The sequence below is a fragment of the Sparus aurata genome, chromosome 3 (assembly GCF_900880675.1).
Source record: "Sparus aurata chromosome 3, fSpaAur1.1, whole genome shotgun sequence".
Lineage (NCBI taxonomy): Eukaryota > Metazoa > Chordata > Actinopteri > Spariformes > Sparidae > Sparus > Sparus aurata.
The window spans coordinates 20,827,424-20,842,515 of record NC_044189.1 but is presented as its reverse complement, the minus strand read 5'-3'; the positions used below and the strand labels follow the sequence as shown (position 1 = coordinate 20,842,515).

Genomic DNA, 15,092 nt, shown 5'->3' with positions numbered 1-15,092 from the left:
GAGAAGTTTCCGAGGATTTAGCTGCTGTGGAGGAACACATGAGCACATAGTTTGAAGCTTTGTTGACGTAGAAATGGACTGAAAGAATCAGCGGAACGAGGGAACACGACACTAAAGCCTCAGCGTGCCTGAAGAAGTGTCCCCGCAGCCAGATGATGTCAACTTCTGTACATGATGCCAAAGGAATGAGGACCACGCTGGGTCGGGTCGGCTTTAAATCCATACCACGTAGAGATGATGAAGAAGGGAAGGATTTGATCTCTGCTGTTTCAGAATGATGCTGAACACATAGTGTGACGTACGAACAGTTGTGTTGTTGATGCACTCGTAGTTCTGTGCAGCAGTGTGTGTGTGGAGCCATTAACCAGCTCCATCAAACCGCTCTACTAAATCTATATTAAGGAAACACTTTGATAGGGAAAGAAAATGTGTAACGACAGATGAGTCATGACTTTGTGGCTCAGAAAGAAGCTATAAAGCTAAATGTGTGTTTTTATTGATCTTCTGGCATTAACAAGAACATAATTTTTCACTTGAGCCCATAAATCCCACACACATCTCATAAAAGCAACTCCCTTCTTCGTTTTCCTCAACTTTGTTTTCAGATTTAACATCTGCTTCATCTCAGCTGTGACATGAGGAGTCGGGTTCGGTAAACACGTCTACACTCTGCTGCATTGCTGTTTCATTGCTCACTATTTCCAAGTCGATGCTGGTTCTGAGAAGATATTGATGCATGAAACATGCAGGGTTTTTTGTTTTCACCCGTAGACCTATTTTTCTTCATGGACCACATCGCTGTAGATGTTTAAGCTATTAAGGCAGGTGTTAATGCACTCACAGATGAGGGTTTGAAACATGTTATTAGACACTTCATGTTCATCTGTTTAGGTTCTTTAGTATTTCAGTAAACAGTCTAATATAATATAATGTCTTTCAGGATTTCCTCTTTGAGATTTTTGACTCCTAAATCGTGTGTAAAATATCTATTGAATGGAAAATGTGAGAGCACCAACTACATATCCTATGTGTGTGTGTGTGTGTGTGTGTGTGTGTGTGTGTGTGTGTGGGTGTGTGTGTGTGTGTGTGAGCGAATGGCATGATTCGTCTCGTAAGTCCCGCTCGGCTTCCAGGTCCCCCATTTAATGAGGCCCCCAGGGCTGATCTCTGGTCAGTATCGATGAGCTGCACTGCTTGCAATTACCTCGCTCCGCTGTATTCCTAACTGGTTCCGGGTCAGCATTGACTGGGTCATGAGAACAATGCATATTTCTCTTCACCAATTACTGCATTTCAGTGTCATAAGATAACAGGTCAGCGCGTGAGGCAGGTTTAATGTGTTGTATCCTAATTATGCGTTTTTGATGCTGACGTGAGCGTTGAAGTCAGGCAGCTCTGAGGGTCTTCCATCCAATTACCATTCATCAGTGTCTGCAGGAGGCTCTCCTGGGATCAGCTGCATGTCTCTGCACTGTACTGACCTGGGATCAGTTATGGTTCCTAAAGCATCTGATCTGCGTCTGCTGTTACATTTATTTTTCTGGATGTAGTGTGGACGAGAAAGCTCTGCTTACCACTGTTTCCAGAACCAGGAAACAATGCGGTCAGCTTTGTCTGCGTCTATGTGCTTCACTGCACTTAGTTTGGAGATATCCACTGCAGTTCATTCCATCCAAAGAAAATAATACTAGTCACATAATGCACTCTAAGTGATAACATCTAGGCCTGCAGTGATGTAGGAAGACTGTGAAAAATGTGTGTAATTAGTGACAGTTTTATAACAAGTTACTGTAGCTGCTGCTCAGAACAGATATGGTTTCTTAATTATTCTTCAACTCTTAATGACCATGCTCTCGCCACGCAGACCGAGAAAACATAATAAAAGCCATGAGTTGCTCCCTCTAACCATCCATTTGTCCTTCCATCTAAAAACAGGCTGGCTCCACGAGCTGGGCAAGCGCCTGGAATCTCCGTACTACGCCATGGCGGGTGTGAACGGGACCAGCAGCGGCCCGTCCATACGCAGCGTCTACGTGGCCTCACTCTACTTCACCCTCAGCAGCCTGACCAGCGTGGGCTTCGGCAACGTGTCGGCCAACACAGACACCGAGAAGATCTTCTCTATCTGCGTCATGCTCATCGGAGGTACAGAGAAAACACACACACATCGCACCGCTGTGGTTCTGCTTTTCAAAGGACTTTACATGCACAAAACAGCATGTAGAATTATAATGTCCAATTATGTTTGCATATATTATAAATCCATTATGTCCATTTAGATCCAGGTGCTATATCAACTTGGCATGTCAGAATCAAGTAGCAAGTATAACATGTATCACACAGACCTTTACAGGATGGTCCTATCCAGTTCAGGCTGGATCGTCGTGCTGGGTTTAGGTTTTTGGGGATGCAGACTGGATGTCATGGCCGGGTTTTCCCTGTGGACTCTCCCCACTCTGGTTCTGCTAAATGTTAAATGTCTCGTGCTGCCTGGGGGCAGTCACAGTCACAGATGCACACCACATGTACACACACAGTCCCTGTTGTGTTAACGCCAAATGAACACCAACTCAAAGCACCTGTTCATAATAATAGCAGAGCAGAGGTCAAATAAGGTGAGTCTGTGGAAGGAATTGGACTATTGGCTCATTAAAATGAACTAAGCTTTATTCTGCGTACAGTTTAGAATAGAGATTAGACTGAATTAGTTTCCTCACGTCGACAGTTTAAAAAGCTGTGACCCGAAAGCTGAATTAAAACGTGTCGGTGGCCCGACAGTCTCACTCCACATACGCTCAGTGTTCAGTGCAGAGGAGTGGAGCACACCTGCAGCTCAGGTGGAAACTGAATCAGACGAGGAGAATTCATCATCTGTAAATGTCATAATTAACTGGTGGACTGGAATGTCTGTTTATTGATCACACAAATCATCCATTTTTCAATAAGAATCACGTATAATCATATTTACAAGATAACATTTGTTGTGATGATGATGAAGTAGGTTTTAGAAATCAGATTTTTTTTCAGTGGTGGAATGTAACTAAGAACACATTTAAGGTACTTTTCTTTAAAAAAACTACTTCTCAGAGGAAGATATTGCACTTTCTACTCCACTACATTTGTCAGTTGTCTCTGACAGCTTGAGTTACTGGTTACTTACTAGTAACTCGATGCCATGTATCACCGGTCGTACACATCAGGTCAGCTGTAATATTAATCCAGTAACATCAGCATCAACATACTGAAACACCAACAGGGAATATTTAGTGCACAATTAGTACCAGGAAGTACATTTCGCTGGTTGTTTAACCAAAGTAAGGTCATGAATGCAGGATTTTAACTTGTTGTGGAGGATTTTGTTATCACTTCTTTTACATAGTTCTTATACTGATGATTTTTTGTGAATGTAACTTCCTTCTTGTGTTGCCATTGTGCATCTTTTGTCATCAAATATCCCTATAACTCTATAAGCAGCTCTAAAAATGGACACTTAATCAACCTGTATTTATGTTTGGATGTGTAAATGATTCACTACGAACAGACGTTTTTAAATCACTCAGCGTGCTGTGGTCCCTCAGGGAAACCCCGACCTTCAACTTTACCAAAAGTGATGGTTGTCATTCTAAGTGTCTGACAACAGAATGGAAACAATTCCTACACAGATAAACCTTTTTTTAAGAGAAAGATCCATTTGTGACCAAAAAAACACACGTCTTGTTCACAGAGAAGTCTCGCTCTGAAATCTCGTGTTACCGTTGTTGCCTCGCCTGTTAGACTGTCAGAATCAGGTAAATATTCAGCCATGACTCTCTAGATAAACTCCAAACCATCTCCAGCTCTGACTCAAGTTTCCACTGTCGTCTTCCTGCAACAGCTCACACCTCACCAGATTTAAGAGCGGGACTTCCCCTTGAGCAAGACTTGTGTTTTTTTGGTTGGATTATCAGAATGATAACAACCTCCGCCTGTCAGTGGCTAAAGCAGGAGCTTTTAGTGGACGTAACTTCGACAGCCATAGTTGCTCCACAGGATTAAGTTGACCAGCTGATGTTATCCACACGGCTGATTCCAGAACCTCTAAGTCTGATCACTTACCCCCAACAATTGAGTCCAAACGTGCATTCTCCCTGTTTATATTGTTTGTGTTTACATGCACAGGAAATGTAGACTACAGGTGTACTATACCTGGAGAGAGAGTGAAGACGTGACACTGAGACAGAACATGGCTGCTCCTTGTTGTTCCTGTCACGACACCGTTCACCTGGTTTGAGCCCTGCAGGTGGTCCGAGTGCGAATCCCAGTCACACCGTTAATGTTGCTCTGCACTCATTACTGTCACTGGAACACCTCCTGCTGTTCCTCCTCCTACGTGTTGACACTGCTGAGCTCACAGTGTATAAAAAAACATTTGACTGCTAGCAAGTTTCTGCCATTAAAATTGAGTCCAAAAACGTTTCCTGTTTTGGTTTCCTGTCCTCTCCACTGTGTTTCATTCATGCTGATCTCCTCCCTCCCTTATCTCTGCCTCTTTGCACCTGCAGCGCTGATGCATGCCTTGGTCTTTGGTAACGTGACAGCCATTATCCAGAGGATGTATTCACGCTGGTCCCAGTACCACACCAGAACCAAAGACCTCAAGGACTTCATACGTGTCCATCATCTGCCACAGAGCCTCAAGCAGCGAATGTTGGAATATTTTCAGACGACCTGGTCGGTCAACAACGGCATCGACTGTAACGAGGTACCGCAGGCGCACCTACACTTCAGCCGCTTTGAATTCTTCTTTATCACTTAACTTGTGTTTGTGACACCCGAGAGCGCAGCATGTAGGGATCAATACTTCATTTAAACGATCACATACTTCTCACCGCTCACATATTGTCCACATTCGAGCTCATCACAAGAGTGGTAATGTGATCAATATAACACATCATCCACAATGTGAGAGCGTGACAGAAGACAATAAGGAAAATGAAGACATGATTTCTTCTTTTCTTACGTGGTCATTTGTGAATGACAGGATGTTTTGTGACTCGAGAATCGAGGGTTTAAACTCTTTTACTTCGTGTACAAGGCATGAACATAAATGCAGGAATCTAGGTGAAATGATTGCACATGAAAGGAAAGGAAGCGGTTGTTAGAATGACGTCGTGTGTTCTGATGTGATCTGAGCTTCCCTGTTCTTTGTTTTGGCAGCTGGTCCGACCAGCGTGACGGCACGAAACTTTCTACTATGACAGTTAAGGATTCGTGTGTTAAGATGCTGCTTTCTTTTTTCCACGTGTGTTGTTGTTGACATAGATGCTGGAGCTGTACTGTGGAATATTTCAACCTTATTTCCACTTAACTTCTAAGTCAGTGCATTTCAAAGAGAACTAGAATGGCAGTCATTCGGTCTCTTTAACAGCCCAGCAGGCCCCTTTTTGTTCTCATTCATAGATTCCCTGAAATTAACGAAAATGTCCTAAAAATGCCCAATTCAGCAACTTAAAGATAGCGAAAAACAAAAAAAATCCTGGATCCGTCCTTTCATCCAGATCTGCACCAAAAGTTAATGAGGTCTATTCTGGTCTGACACTCATCCTCCATCCCAGGAAATTAGTCAAGCAGTTTTTGTGTAAACCTGCTGACAACCAACCAACAAGCAGACAGACAACCTGACACGGATAAACACAAGTTAACATTCTACTTTTTACTCCACTAATTGTTTTAAGCTTTTAGGTATTCGTTTATTTATTTGGCATAGAACAAAATACATAAAATAAATAAACTATTTAGTAGTATATACAGTGAAAATTAGCTAACTATCATTACACTGTCACTGTCACATACTGTAAAGGACCTGAGCTGATGTTATAGACAGGAATGTCTGCCAAATGCCAAACATTGACACAAACAAACACAGATAAATATAAATTGAAAAATGGAGACAGGTGAAGACAAATGTGCCACGAGGACAGTTTTGGGAAAACACAAACAGAAAGCAGCGCAGGGAAACAGTTAGTAGTCCAACAGCAGCTCGTCCCTTCAGGCTGTGAATGCCCGCGAGACAGCTGTCAGAGCCCGACCAGCGCTTAGATGGAGTGATGGTGATGAATCCCAGACAGATGAATTATAGATGGGCCTGTTGATTAAAGTCAGCCTGAGCCTGACGACTCATTGATCGACTCAGTGTGACGGTGAGCCCCAGATCTCCGTCCTGACAGCGAGACAGACGACAGATGACATGTTGTGTTCTGACTGTTTTTTGTGATAGGGGATTCTCCAGATGGTATTTGGGTGTTTCTGGGTTGTGTGTGTAGCAGCTGTGCATATTGTGTTGATTGTACAACAGCATATTTTAGGCATTAGTGGTTCATGCTGATTTAATCACTGATATGTTCATCTGAGGGTCTGTTACTGACTTACATCACCCAAAGAAAACCAATTTCATACTGACAGTCCTAAGTGTTCGTTCGTCTATGTAGGTGTTAATTATGGCATCATAAATACATTTAATATCAGATTATAAGCCCAATAAAATCATCTTAATAACATGTTTCAAGAAGCCCATTTTTATAACACATTCAGAACCTACTGTGAACTATATTCATAAGGATTTATAACAATCACAGTAACGATGATGCTGATGTGTATAATTCATTATAAACATACTTATTCTAATTCTAATTCGTTATAGTGCGACTATAGTTATAAACAATCATATAAAAAATCAATAATTTTGGTCAAGTACTAATTCGTCATCATTGCTGGTCACACCCTGTTATTGCAGTGATATTATAATCACTATTATAATGCATTATAATAATAAAATAACATAAATAACATAAAACATAAAATGAATGGATTTCTCTGATTTTACACAATTTTTGCTGTACATTTTACTAATGTTTATAATGCATTATACACACAGGCTTCATAGAAAGTGTTACCAGATATTCTAATTAACACATTATAATGTTAATAAGCATCTTATAAGACACTTACTACAGGTACCCTAATTTAAAGCACTATCATGTGTTGATTGTAAAACCGTCCGAGGCAAACTATTGATCTTGGGAGATGTAAATAAACGTAACTTGTCTCAACACTGATGTTTCTTCACTACAATAGTTTAGCGATCACATGAAAGGCGACCAAAGCCGGAGATTTCCTCCCCGAGTAGCAGCGTGGTTGTGTTTTCACAGCTTCCTCTCCTCCCTCTTGTCCGCTTCATCTGTCTTACCCTCTGAATTTCTCCCTCGCATCATCTTCACAGCTGCTGAAGGACTTCCCGGACGAGCTGCGATCCGACATCACCATGCACCTTAACAAGGAGATCCTGGAGCTGTCGCTGTTCGCCTCAGCCAGCCGTGGCTGCCTGCGTTCCCTGTCGCTGCACATCAAGACGTCCTTCTGCGCTCCCGGAGAGTACCTCCTCCGTCAGGGCGACGCGCTCCAGGCCATCTTCTTCGTCTGTTCGGGCTCCATGGAAGTGCTGAAGGACGGCATGGTGCTCGCCATCCTGGGTACGATAAAGGATGGGAGGAGGGGTTTTGTGTGGAAGAAAGAGCAAGAATACCTCTGTGCCATCACTATAGTTTTCCAAGGACCAAACTCCCAGCAGCAGGCTTCCTAATAAAGCTCTGTGCGGCTCATTGTGATGTAGCTGGCCCTGCAAATGAGCCCATTGTGTAGAAGTAGAAGCATTACAGTGTCTTAAAGAGTAGCTAAATCTCAGAAGCCTATGGTTATTAAACTCTAGTCAGATGACATATATTCAACAATATGTTGCAGCAGAAAAAGACGCCATTTATCTGCAAGATGGGGGAGCTGGAGTCTCAACTTCCAGAAGCTGTACTTGATGTTGTGTTAACCACCACTGGTACCGGTCCAGTGAAAGTGAACCGCGCTGACAGATGTTGAAACACACACAGACAGCTGCTGCACATCACATTATATTACACACCAGTAATCCATTCAGAGCAGCCCAGGATTGCCCAATTCTATACAGGTCAAGCTGCTCGAGTCTAGTGATGTCCAGCTGAGTATGTTCAAGTCTATTCTATAGCATTGTAATTCAGTCCTGTCCGCTTCAATCTACGTTGTCCGGTTCAGTCCAGCCCGTTTCATCAGTCCAATTCACTGCAGTCAGGTAATTTCAGTTCCATCAGGTCGAGGCCAGCTTGTTGAAATCAGTCTGTTTGGCGTTTGTATGCATCTTCATTTGCAGTGTTAAATGAATGTTTGATTTGCTAAGGCAGCAGCTAATTACACTGACTTCTGTGCATTCTACAAGAGCAACATAAAACTACAAAAAAGGTGTATTTCAGTAGCCGGATAGTCCTGAAATCAGCAGTTCCAGAATAAGAACGTATTGATGCTAAAATAGAAGTTGGCGTCTCATTAATGGAAGAACAAAGTACCAAAACATTTGCGGAAGCTGCAACTCTTTTCAAACTAAGAAAAGATATTTCTTTATAGTCATCACTTTTGTGGGAAGTGTAAGAGTTGTTGTGTGAAGTACTAATGAAAGGAAAAATAGATGAAATTATAGAAAAGAAGCTTGTGGCAGACGACTTTAGAAAAACCGACCTAGATGAAGAAACTGGTCCCGTCTACCACAGCATGTGGACGGGTATGACAGTCCTGAGCTTACAGCAACAAAATGCACATGTGTGTTGGGAAATCTGCTCTTTTTTTTCTCATGAAGGGATCGATACCCCTTTCATGCTGGTGTGGTAAACAGCTCAAGCTGCAGCCAGCAGGATGTGAGCTTAGCAACAGTGGAGAGAGGAGGGAAGCAGCCTTAACCTTCCTCTGTCCAAAGTCTGTCAGCCTCCCCTCTAAAGTTTGCAGATTAATGTATTATTGCACATTTATTTGATCTTTCTCTTGGCTGTGCACCCAACCAGGAAATAGTTTGGCACACAAGCCCCCCTGCAAAACCATTAATCTTGTAAAGTGTTTGTTGTACACGTCTTTTTTTTCAGCACAAATCCTTCCTTGAAATAGACAAATTTCAACTGGCAAAGGTATCTACGTGGCAGCAGTACATGGCAACAATTAATAAGCAATAGACCCTGATGTTTATTTATTATTTTAATAGAAAACCTCATAGTCAGGTTGTAGGTTGCTGCTACTGGACGTGTTTCAGTGTCTTGGAGACAAAACAACCTCTCCATAAACGAATGGCACAACACAGGAGGTCCAATTCTTCAGGTCAAGACTCTGATGTCCACTGACATCTGAAGGAGGAAAATCATTCCTGTGAGGACAACAATGTGAACATCTTGTCCAGAGAAGACAGACGATTTGAAAGGGGAGTAAATTAATCCATCTATGTCAAAGTGGAACAACCGCCATCTTTGAACAGAGGAGTTATCCCTCCAGACAGCCTGACAACCATTCACACCTGGGTTCACCTAGCCCGAACAACCCACATGAAGTCCGGTTGAAGGCCCTAACGACTCTGAAACTCAGAGCTCACACGTGTCCTTAATGACTCTGTAAAACACTCCCACACAGAGTTAAAAACCCTGCGACTCTCCTCTAGTCAGTCAGACCTGCAGAATCCTCTTGGACGAGAGGTGGAATGTCTTCAAGACACTGAAACAAGTCCAGTTGACTATAATACAGAGCTCAGAGGTACCATGACCTGTTAGACTGAGAACCTTCATCAACGTATAATCCGGTGTTATTCTGTATTCTGTTATTCTAAGCTGCTTTACTGTAATGTTGCAGTAGATGAAGAGGAAATCACAGTTTCCAACAGCCCCAGTTGGCAAAAGCCTCAGTTGCTATGACCTTAAAAGATGAAGGACAGTTTTGATGCTAATTTTATTTCCTCATGATCACCACAGTTACGGCTCCTACTGATTCAAAAATGTGGACTCAAGAGATGGCAACAAATCAAACCAAACTTTCAGTCGTGGTGGTCAGAGGATGGTTAGATATTCATTCAATATTTGTGCTAAATAAATCAGTCATTAAGTGATTAAGTTTTGGGTTGCCAGACTGTGAAAAAAAAAGCTCTGAAGAAAAGAAATTAGGTTTATTTGGCACATGACCTCCCTGTGAAACCATGAAGTGTTTTATTATGTTGTTTAAACGTCTTTTTATCCTAAAAATGTTGAATGTTCCTTTAATAGACACATTTCTGTCAGCAAAGGTATCTTTCCGTGATCTTTCTAGTTATTGTTGTTCTCATCTTCTCAAAAAAAGTAGCTGTGAAATGTGTTTTTGGAACGTATCCAGTGCTGCTGTCACCACCGTCACCCTCCTTTATATATCTGCACAAATATGCACCGACTTTTCGATGGTGGAGAAGTTCTGCTCACCTTTCTGTCTCTACACCTGAAATATGATGCAAACAACGTTCGGTCTGGCTCTGTTTCCTACCGTTCTCTTCTGCTGTGTAACGCAACCACTCGTCCTGAGTGACCTTAATGGCTTTTGCTATCTAACCTTCATGACATAGAGTTATAGACCAGCCTGGCACAAGGGTGTGTGTGTGTGTGTGTGTGTGTGTGTGTGTGTGTGTGTGTGTGTGTGTGTGTGTGTGTGTGTGTGTGTGTGTGTGTAAATGAGTCAGCCAACACTGAAAGAAAGATCTGGATCTGAAACTCCATCCATCACTTTGTCTCTGTTGATGCAACACTTACAATCTTTATCTGTATTACCCTGTGTGTGCGTGTGTGTGTGTGTTTGTGTGCATGTGTGCGTGTGTGTGTGTGTGTGCGTGTGTGGGTGTGTGTGGGTGTGTGGGTGTTTCCGTGTGTGTGTGTGTGTGCATGTGTGTGTGGGTGTACAGTGTGTCTGCCTGATCGTCTCAGCACCTGCATGCAAGCGCTCCTGCTGAAAAAAAACTTTGTGTGTTTGCATGGAGTAGGTGGAATTGTTTACCGGGGTACAGAGGTGTGTGTGTGTGTGTGTGTGTGTGGGATGTTGGCTGCATATGTGTGTGTGTGTGTGTGTGTGTGTGTGTAGGCTTGACAGGGGAATAGCTTTTTCTCTGTGTTCACCTGCTGACTGTGCAGAAGGTCAGGCTGACATTGAGTGTCTGACTGAATGAGAAAACAACTTTCTTTCTGTGTGTGTGTGTGTGTGTGTGTGTGTGTGTGTGTGTGTGTGTGTGTTCTACCCCTGTCTTTCTTGTCACGCTACAAGTCCATTGTCACAGCTCAGTACCAGATGATAGAGAGTGTGTGAAAGTGAGAGAGGCCCCATCGTGATACATGAGATGATGGAGAGAATATCTGTCTCAAGTGAAAGAAAAGTCCGGAATTGAGGGAAGGCAGAGAAGAGGGAAGAGGGGAGTTAAAAATAAAGAGGAAGGCAAGTAACATAGAGTTAAATACAGACGGAGAGAGGGAAGGGAAGGCAGTAAGCGAAAAAAGGAAGAAAAAAAGGAGGGGTGGAAGTGAAATGGAGGCAGGAAATATGAAAAGGAAAGACAACAGAGTGGACCAGAAAGACACAGAAAGGGAGGCAGATATGAGGAAATAGAGGACAACGACAATATAGGTTTTCAATACAGCAGCAGGAGAGACAGAAAGAGAGAGACTGAGTGAGGTGAGACGGTGGATGTGGAACAGCAGAGGGGGGAGGCGAGATTAAGAGCAGTCACGACCGTCGCTCCATCAGCAGCCTCGCTGTAATTTAGCAGCATTCACTATTCACAACGACCATTATGAATATTTTATCAGAGCGTGAGGGGCATTAACACTAACGGGGTGCTTAGCTCCATCCTGTATGGATCACCAGAACAGGAAACAGCTGTCAACACAACTTCACTCACACAGGAAAGTTTACTGAAAGCAGAGAGATTCATTACGTTTTATAAATAGAAATCATCGACTGTAAACTGATTAATATTTATATCCGTTTGTTTGAGTTGAACATATTCGGGTCAGTTTAGGCTGTGTTGCGGTTCTGTAGTGTAACGATGAGCAGCAGATGAAGAAGACGTCACAGTTTCTGACAGCATCAGTTAGCAAAAGCCTTAATTGCACCTTAAATTGACCCTAAACGATGCGATGACAGTCTGGATGCTAATTTTATTCCTTCTTGTTTGCTTCAGTTTGGGCTCCTAGTTCAAAGAAATGGATTCAAGTCAAGAACATGGCAACAACTCAAACCAAACTTTCTGTCACAGTGGTCAGAGGGAAATAAAAATCATATTGATACCGTAGTCACGCTCATTAAATTAGTTATTAATCATTTAAAAGTCATTTTTAAGGGATTCAGATCCAGACAAAACCTTCCTGCTGGTGTTTTTATCCTCCTGACATTTATCTGCATGACATCAGTCATCATTTTATTTGATAGTTTAGTAACTAGTTACTTTGTAGATCGCATGCTGCAATATCCATTTATTTCAATGGCAATCAGATTACTTGTACTTTTGATACTTGAGTACACGTATAATCGAATACTATGAGAGGAGACATATTATGCTCATTTTCAGGTTCATAATTATATTTTGGGTTACTGCTAGAATAGTTTAAGTGCATCCATTACTGCAGCTCTGTATTCCCCCTCTGCCTGAGATGCTCTGTTTTATTTCAATATAAAACACTGAGGAATTATGGAACAAAAAGCACTGCAGCACATTTAAAACCAGCATTAATGTCTATAAATCATATTAACATAATTGCAGACTATATTAAAGCCATTTATATTAGCAAAGAACTTTTAAACTTTTGCTGTTGGCTTGTCAGAAAGTGAAAAAACCGACAACCTTTCCAACATTTCTTATTTTGGAATAACACTTTTATTAAAAGATATAGCTGTTAGTTATCCGTATAGGTTGTTTTGGTACGTTTGCTTCATCAGAGGGTGGAGTCATGTGTAGAACATCACCTCTGTGGTCTGTATTCAGTCTACCTGAGAGTCACTTCTGCAGCACAGATGCAGGCTGACTCGGGCAGACTGTTGACTGGACAGTACTCTTTCTCTTTCTAACCCCTCACCATCTCCCTCTTTAACAAATGGACTCTCTGAAACATGTTGCAGAGTATGCACCAGATAATGAACACTGTGCCGTGACCTCCTTTGCCCTCGTCTGTGTCTGAGCAGGTAAAGGCGACCTCATCGGGGCGAACCTGTCCTTAGATGACCGAGTGATAAAAACCAATGCGGACGTGAAAGCTCTGACCTACTGCGACCTGCAGTGCATCAACCTGAGGGGGCTGTACGAGGTGCTGGACCTCTACCCTGAGTACTCGCACCACTTCGTCCAGGACATCCAGCAGGACCTCACTTACAACTTGAGGGAGGGACAAGAGACGCATGTGAGTTCACTGATTGTTGATAAGAAGCGGTGGTTCATAAAGTGATTTTCTTGAGGTTTTCTTGTGATATTGGTTCATGGAAGTTGAGCAGTAATTGGGGAAGAAACAAATTAATTGGAAAAACAAATCATATGTCATCTGTTATCACCACATTTTTTATTTTAACATTTTTTCTCCAGTTGTGTCCTTTGTATTAATAATCTACACTGTCAAATCCAGCAGGTGATTTTACTGAAGGGGAAACCGATTAATCTTAAAATTACTAATCAAAGTTGATTAATAATTGTAAGTTGTTTTTAGCTCAAACAACTTGCCTGCTTCTTTAAAATAAAGTCAAATTAAAGACGACTTTACTTTCCTCAGAATCACCAGGTAGACTTTTAAATGTAAGAGCGAAAAGGTTGAACAACTTAGAATTAATAGTCTACTTTACTTGATGTAATTAGTTTCCTCATAAGTCACTTTGTTAGATTTTGCAGTGTGAGTATGACACACAGCACTTTAAACACACTTTTATACACATCTCTCTGTATTATGAATGAGGGGGAAGTGTAATAATGTGTGAGAATGAGCGATGGGCTGAGTGAGAGGAGAGAGGAGGGAACGGAGGGCTGGGAGGGTAATAAATGGACTTTGAGGGAAGTTAGAGAAAGAAAGAGGGGGGAGTTTTAAAGTAAGCGAAACACAAACACACACACACACACACACACTAACACACACTAGCTGCCGCAGGGCTTTTAGGTGAAGCTAATGTGGAGAGGTGCAGCTCAAACCTCAGGACTGAGAGGAGTTAAAATGAGAGAAGGAAGGAGGCAGCAGCTCGGGATGGAGGGTGTGATTGTGGCTGGGAGGCTGAGATTACTGTCTGGATATTACTCTACTTTATAAGTGCTCAAAACAATAGCATCGGTGTGTTCAGGTGAATTTATTTCCCATCATTGGATCTCTGCTAGCCTTGAAGACATTGATCATATCCTTGTTTCCACCTCGTTAAGGAATGAACTGCTGAGCATTGTGAAATGGCTCCTCTGTAATTGAAACTGAGAAAAGAAAGGCTGCATCTTGATTGCTGTGTCCTGCAGCACATTTACTGAATATTATCTCTCTGCCTCTGCTCCAGGTGAAGGCCAGACTGTCTACAACAGCTTTAGATACTCAGGTAACAGGCTGCAAACACTCACAAACACTGATGGGTGATTTACAGTCTAAAGGCAAAATGAAGCTGCTTTATCTCAAAAATATTGTTCACCCTCACCTTGTTTGTTGACACTAGCCCGTAATATAAAAGATGATATTGAATTTGCGTTTATCCACAGATCAGTGTTTCTATCCAATAGAAAAGTCTGAACGGCGACCAAACAGTAGACCTCCCACCCTGATAATAGACTCAATTACTCTTTAAGACCTAATGACTCCTCTTTTTTTGAGCCGAGAGGTTGATGGAGGAGGACGATCAATTCTGCAAAGAATGAGTTAGCAGTCATTAAATCGCAGCTGCTCCAGAATCGAGGGCGATGAAATGCTCTCGCCCTTTGAACGCTGAGAATCTGCACAAATAACACAAATGTAATCATCTGTGGTTAGATGTGTTACGGGGAAATCAATGCAGCTGTGGAAGCCATTAACCTCACGCTGGTGTCGGTTTCCTCCCAGAGAGTCGGGTCACAGGTCGCTGATCAATAGGTTACTGTTGTGCTTATTTCTGTTATTACATGATTGCGTCCTCATCTTACGGATGATAAGCATCCTCGCGATTCAGCACAACTGCACACCCTGGACCAAAGAGTACACAGTGTTTGTTCAAACTGACGTCCGAGT

At 42.3% G+C, this 15,092-nt stretch overlaps 1 protein-coding gene across 1 annotated transcript in view; it reads left to right on the top strand.

Moving 5' to 3' along the window:
* LOC115577080 (potassium voltage-gated channel subfamily H member 8-like) overlaps window positions 1-15,092 on the top strand; it is a 37,896-nt gene that overhangs the window by 15,196 nt on the left and 7,608 nt on the right. Inside the window, exons 7-11 of the mRNA XM_030409873.1 lie at window positions 1,936-2,145; window positions 4,542-4,741; window positions 7,259-7,508; window positions 13,060-13,274; window positions 14,395-14,433. Of these exons, the coding sequence (XP_030265733.1) occupies window positions 1,936-2,145; window positions 4,542-4,741; window positions 7,259-7,508; window positions 13,060-13,274; window positions 14,395-14,433 (914 nt within the window). The remainder of the gene's footprint in view (window positions 1-1,935; window positions 2,146-4,541; window positions 4,742-7,258; window positions 7,509-13,059; window positions 13,275-14,394; window positions 14,434-15,092) is intronic.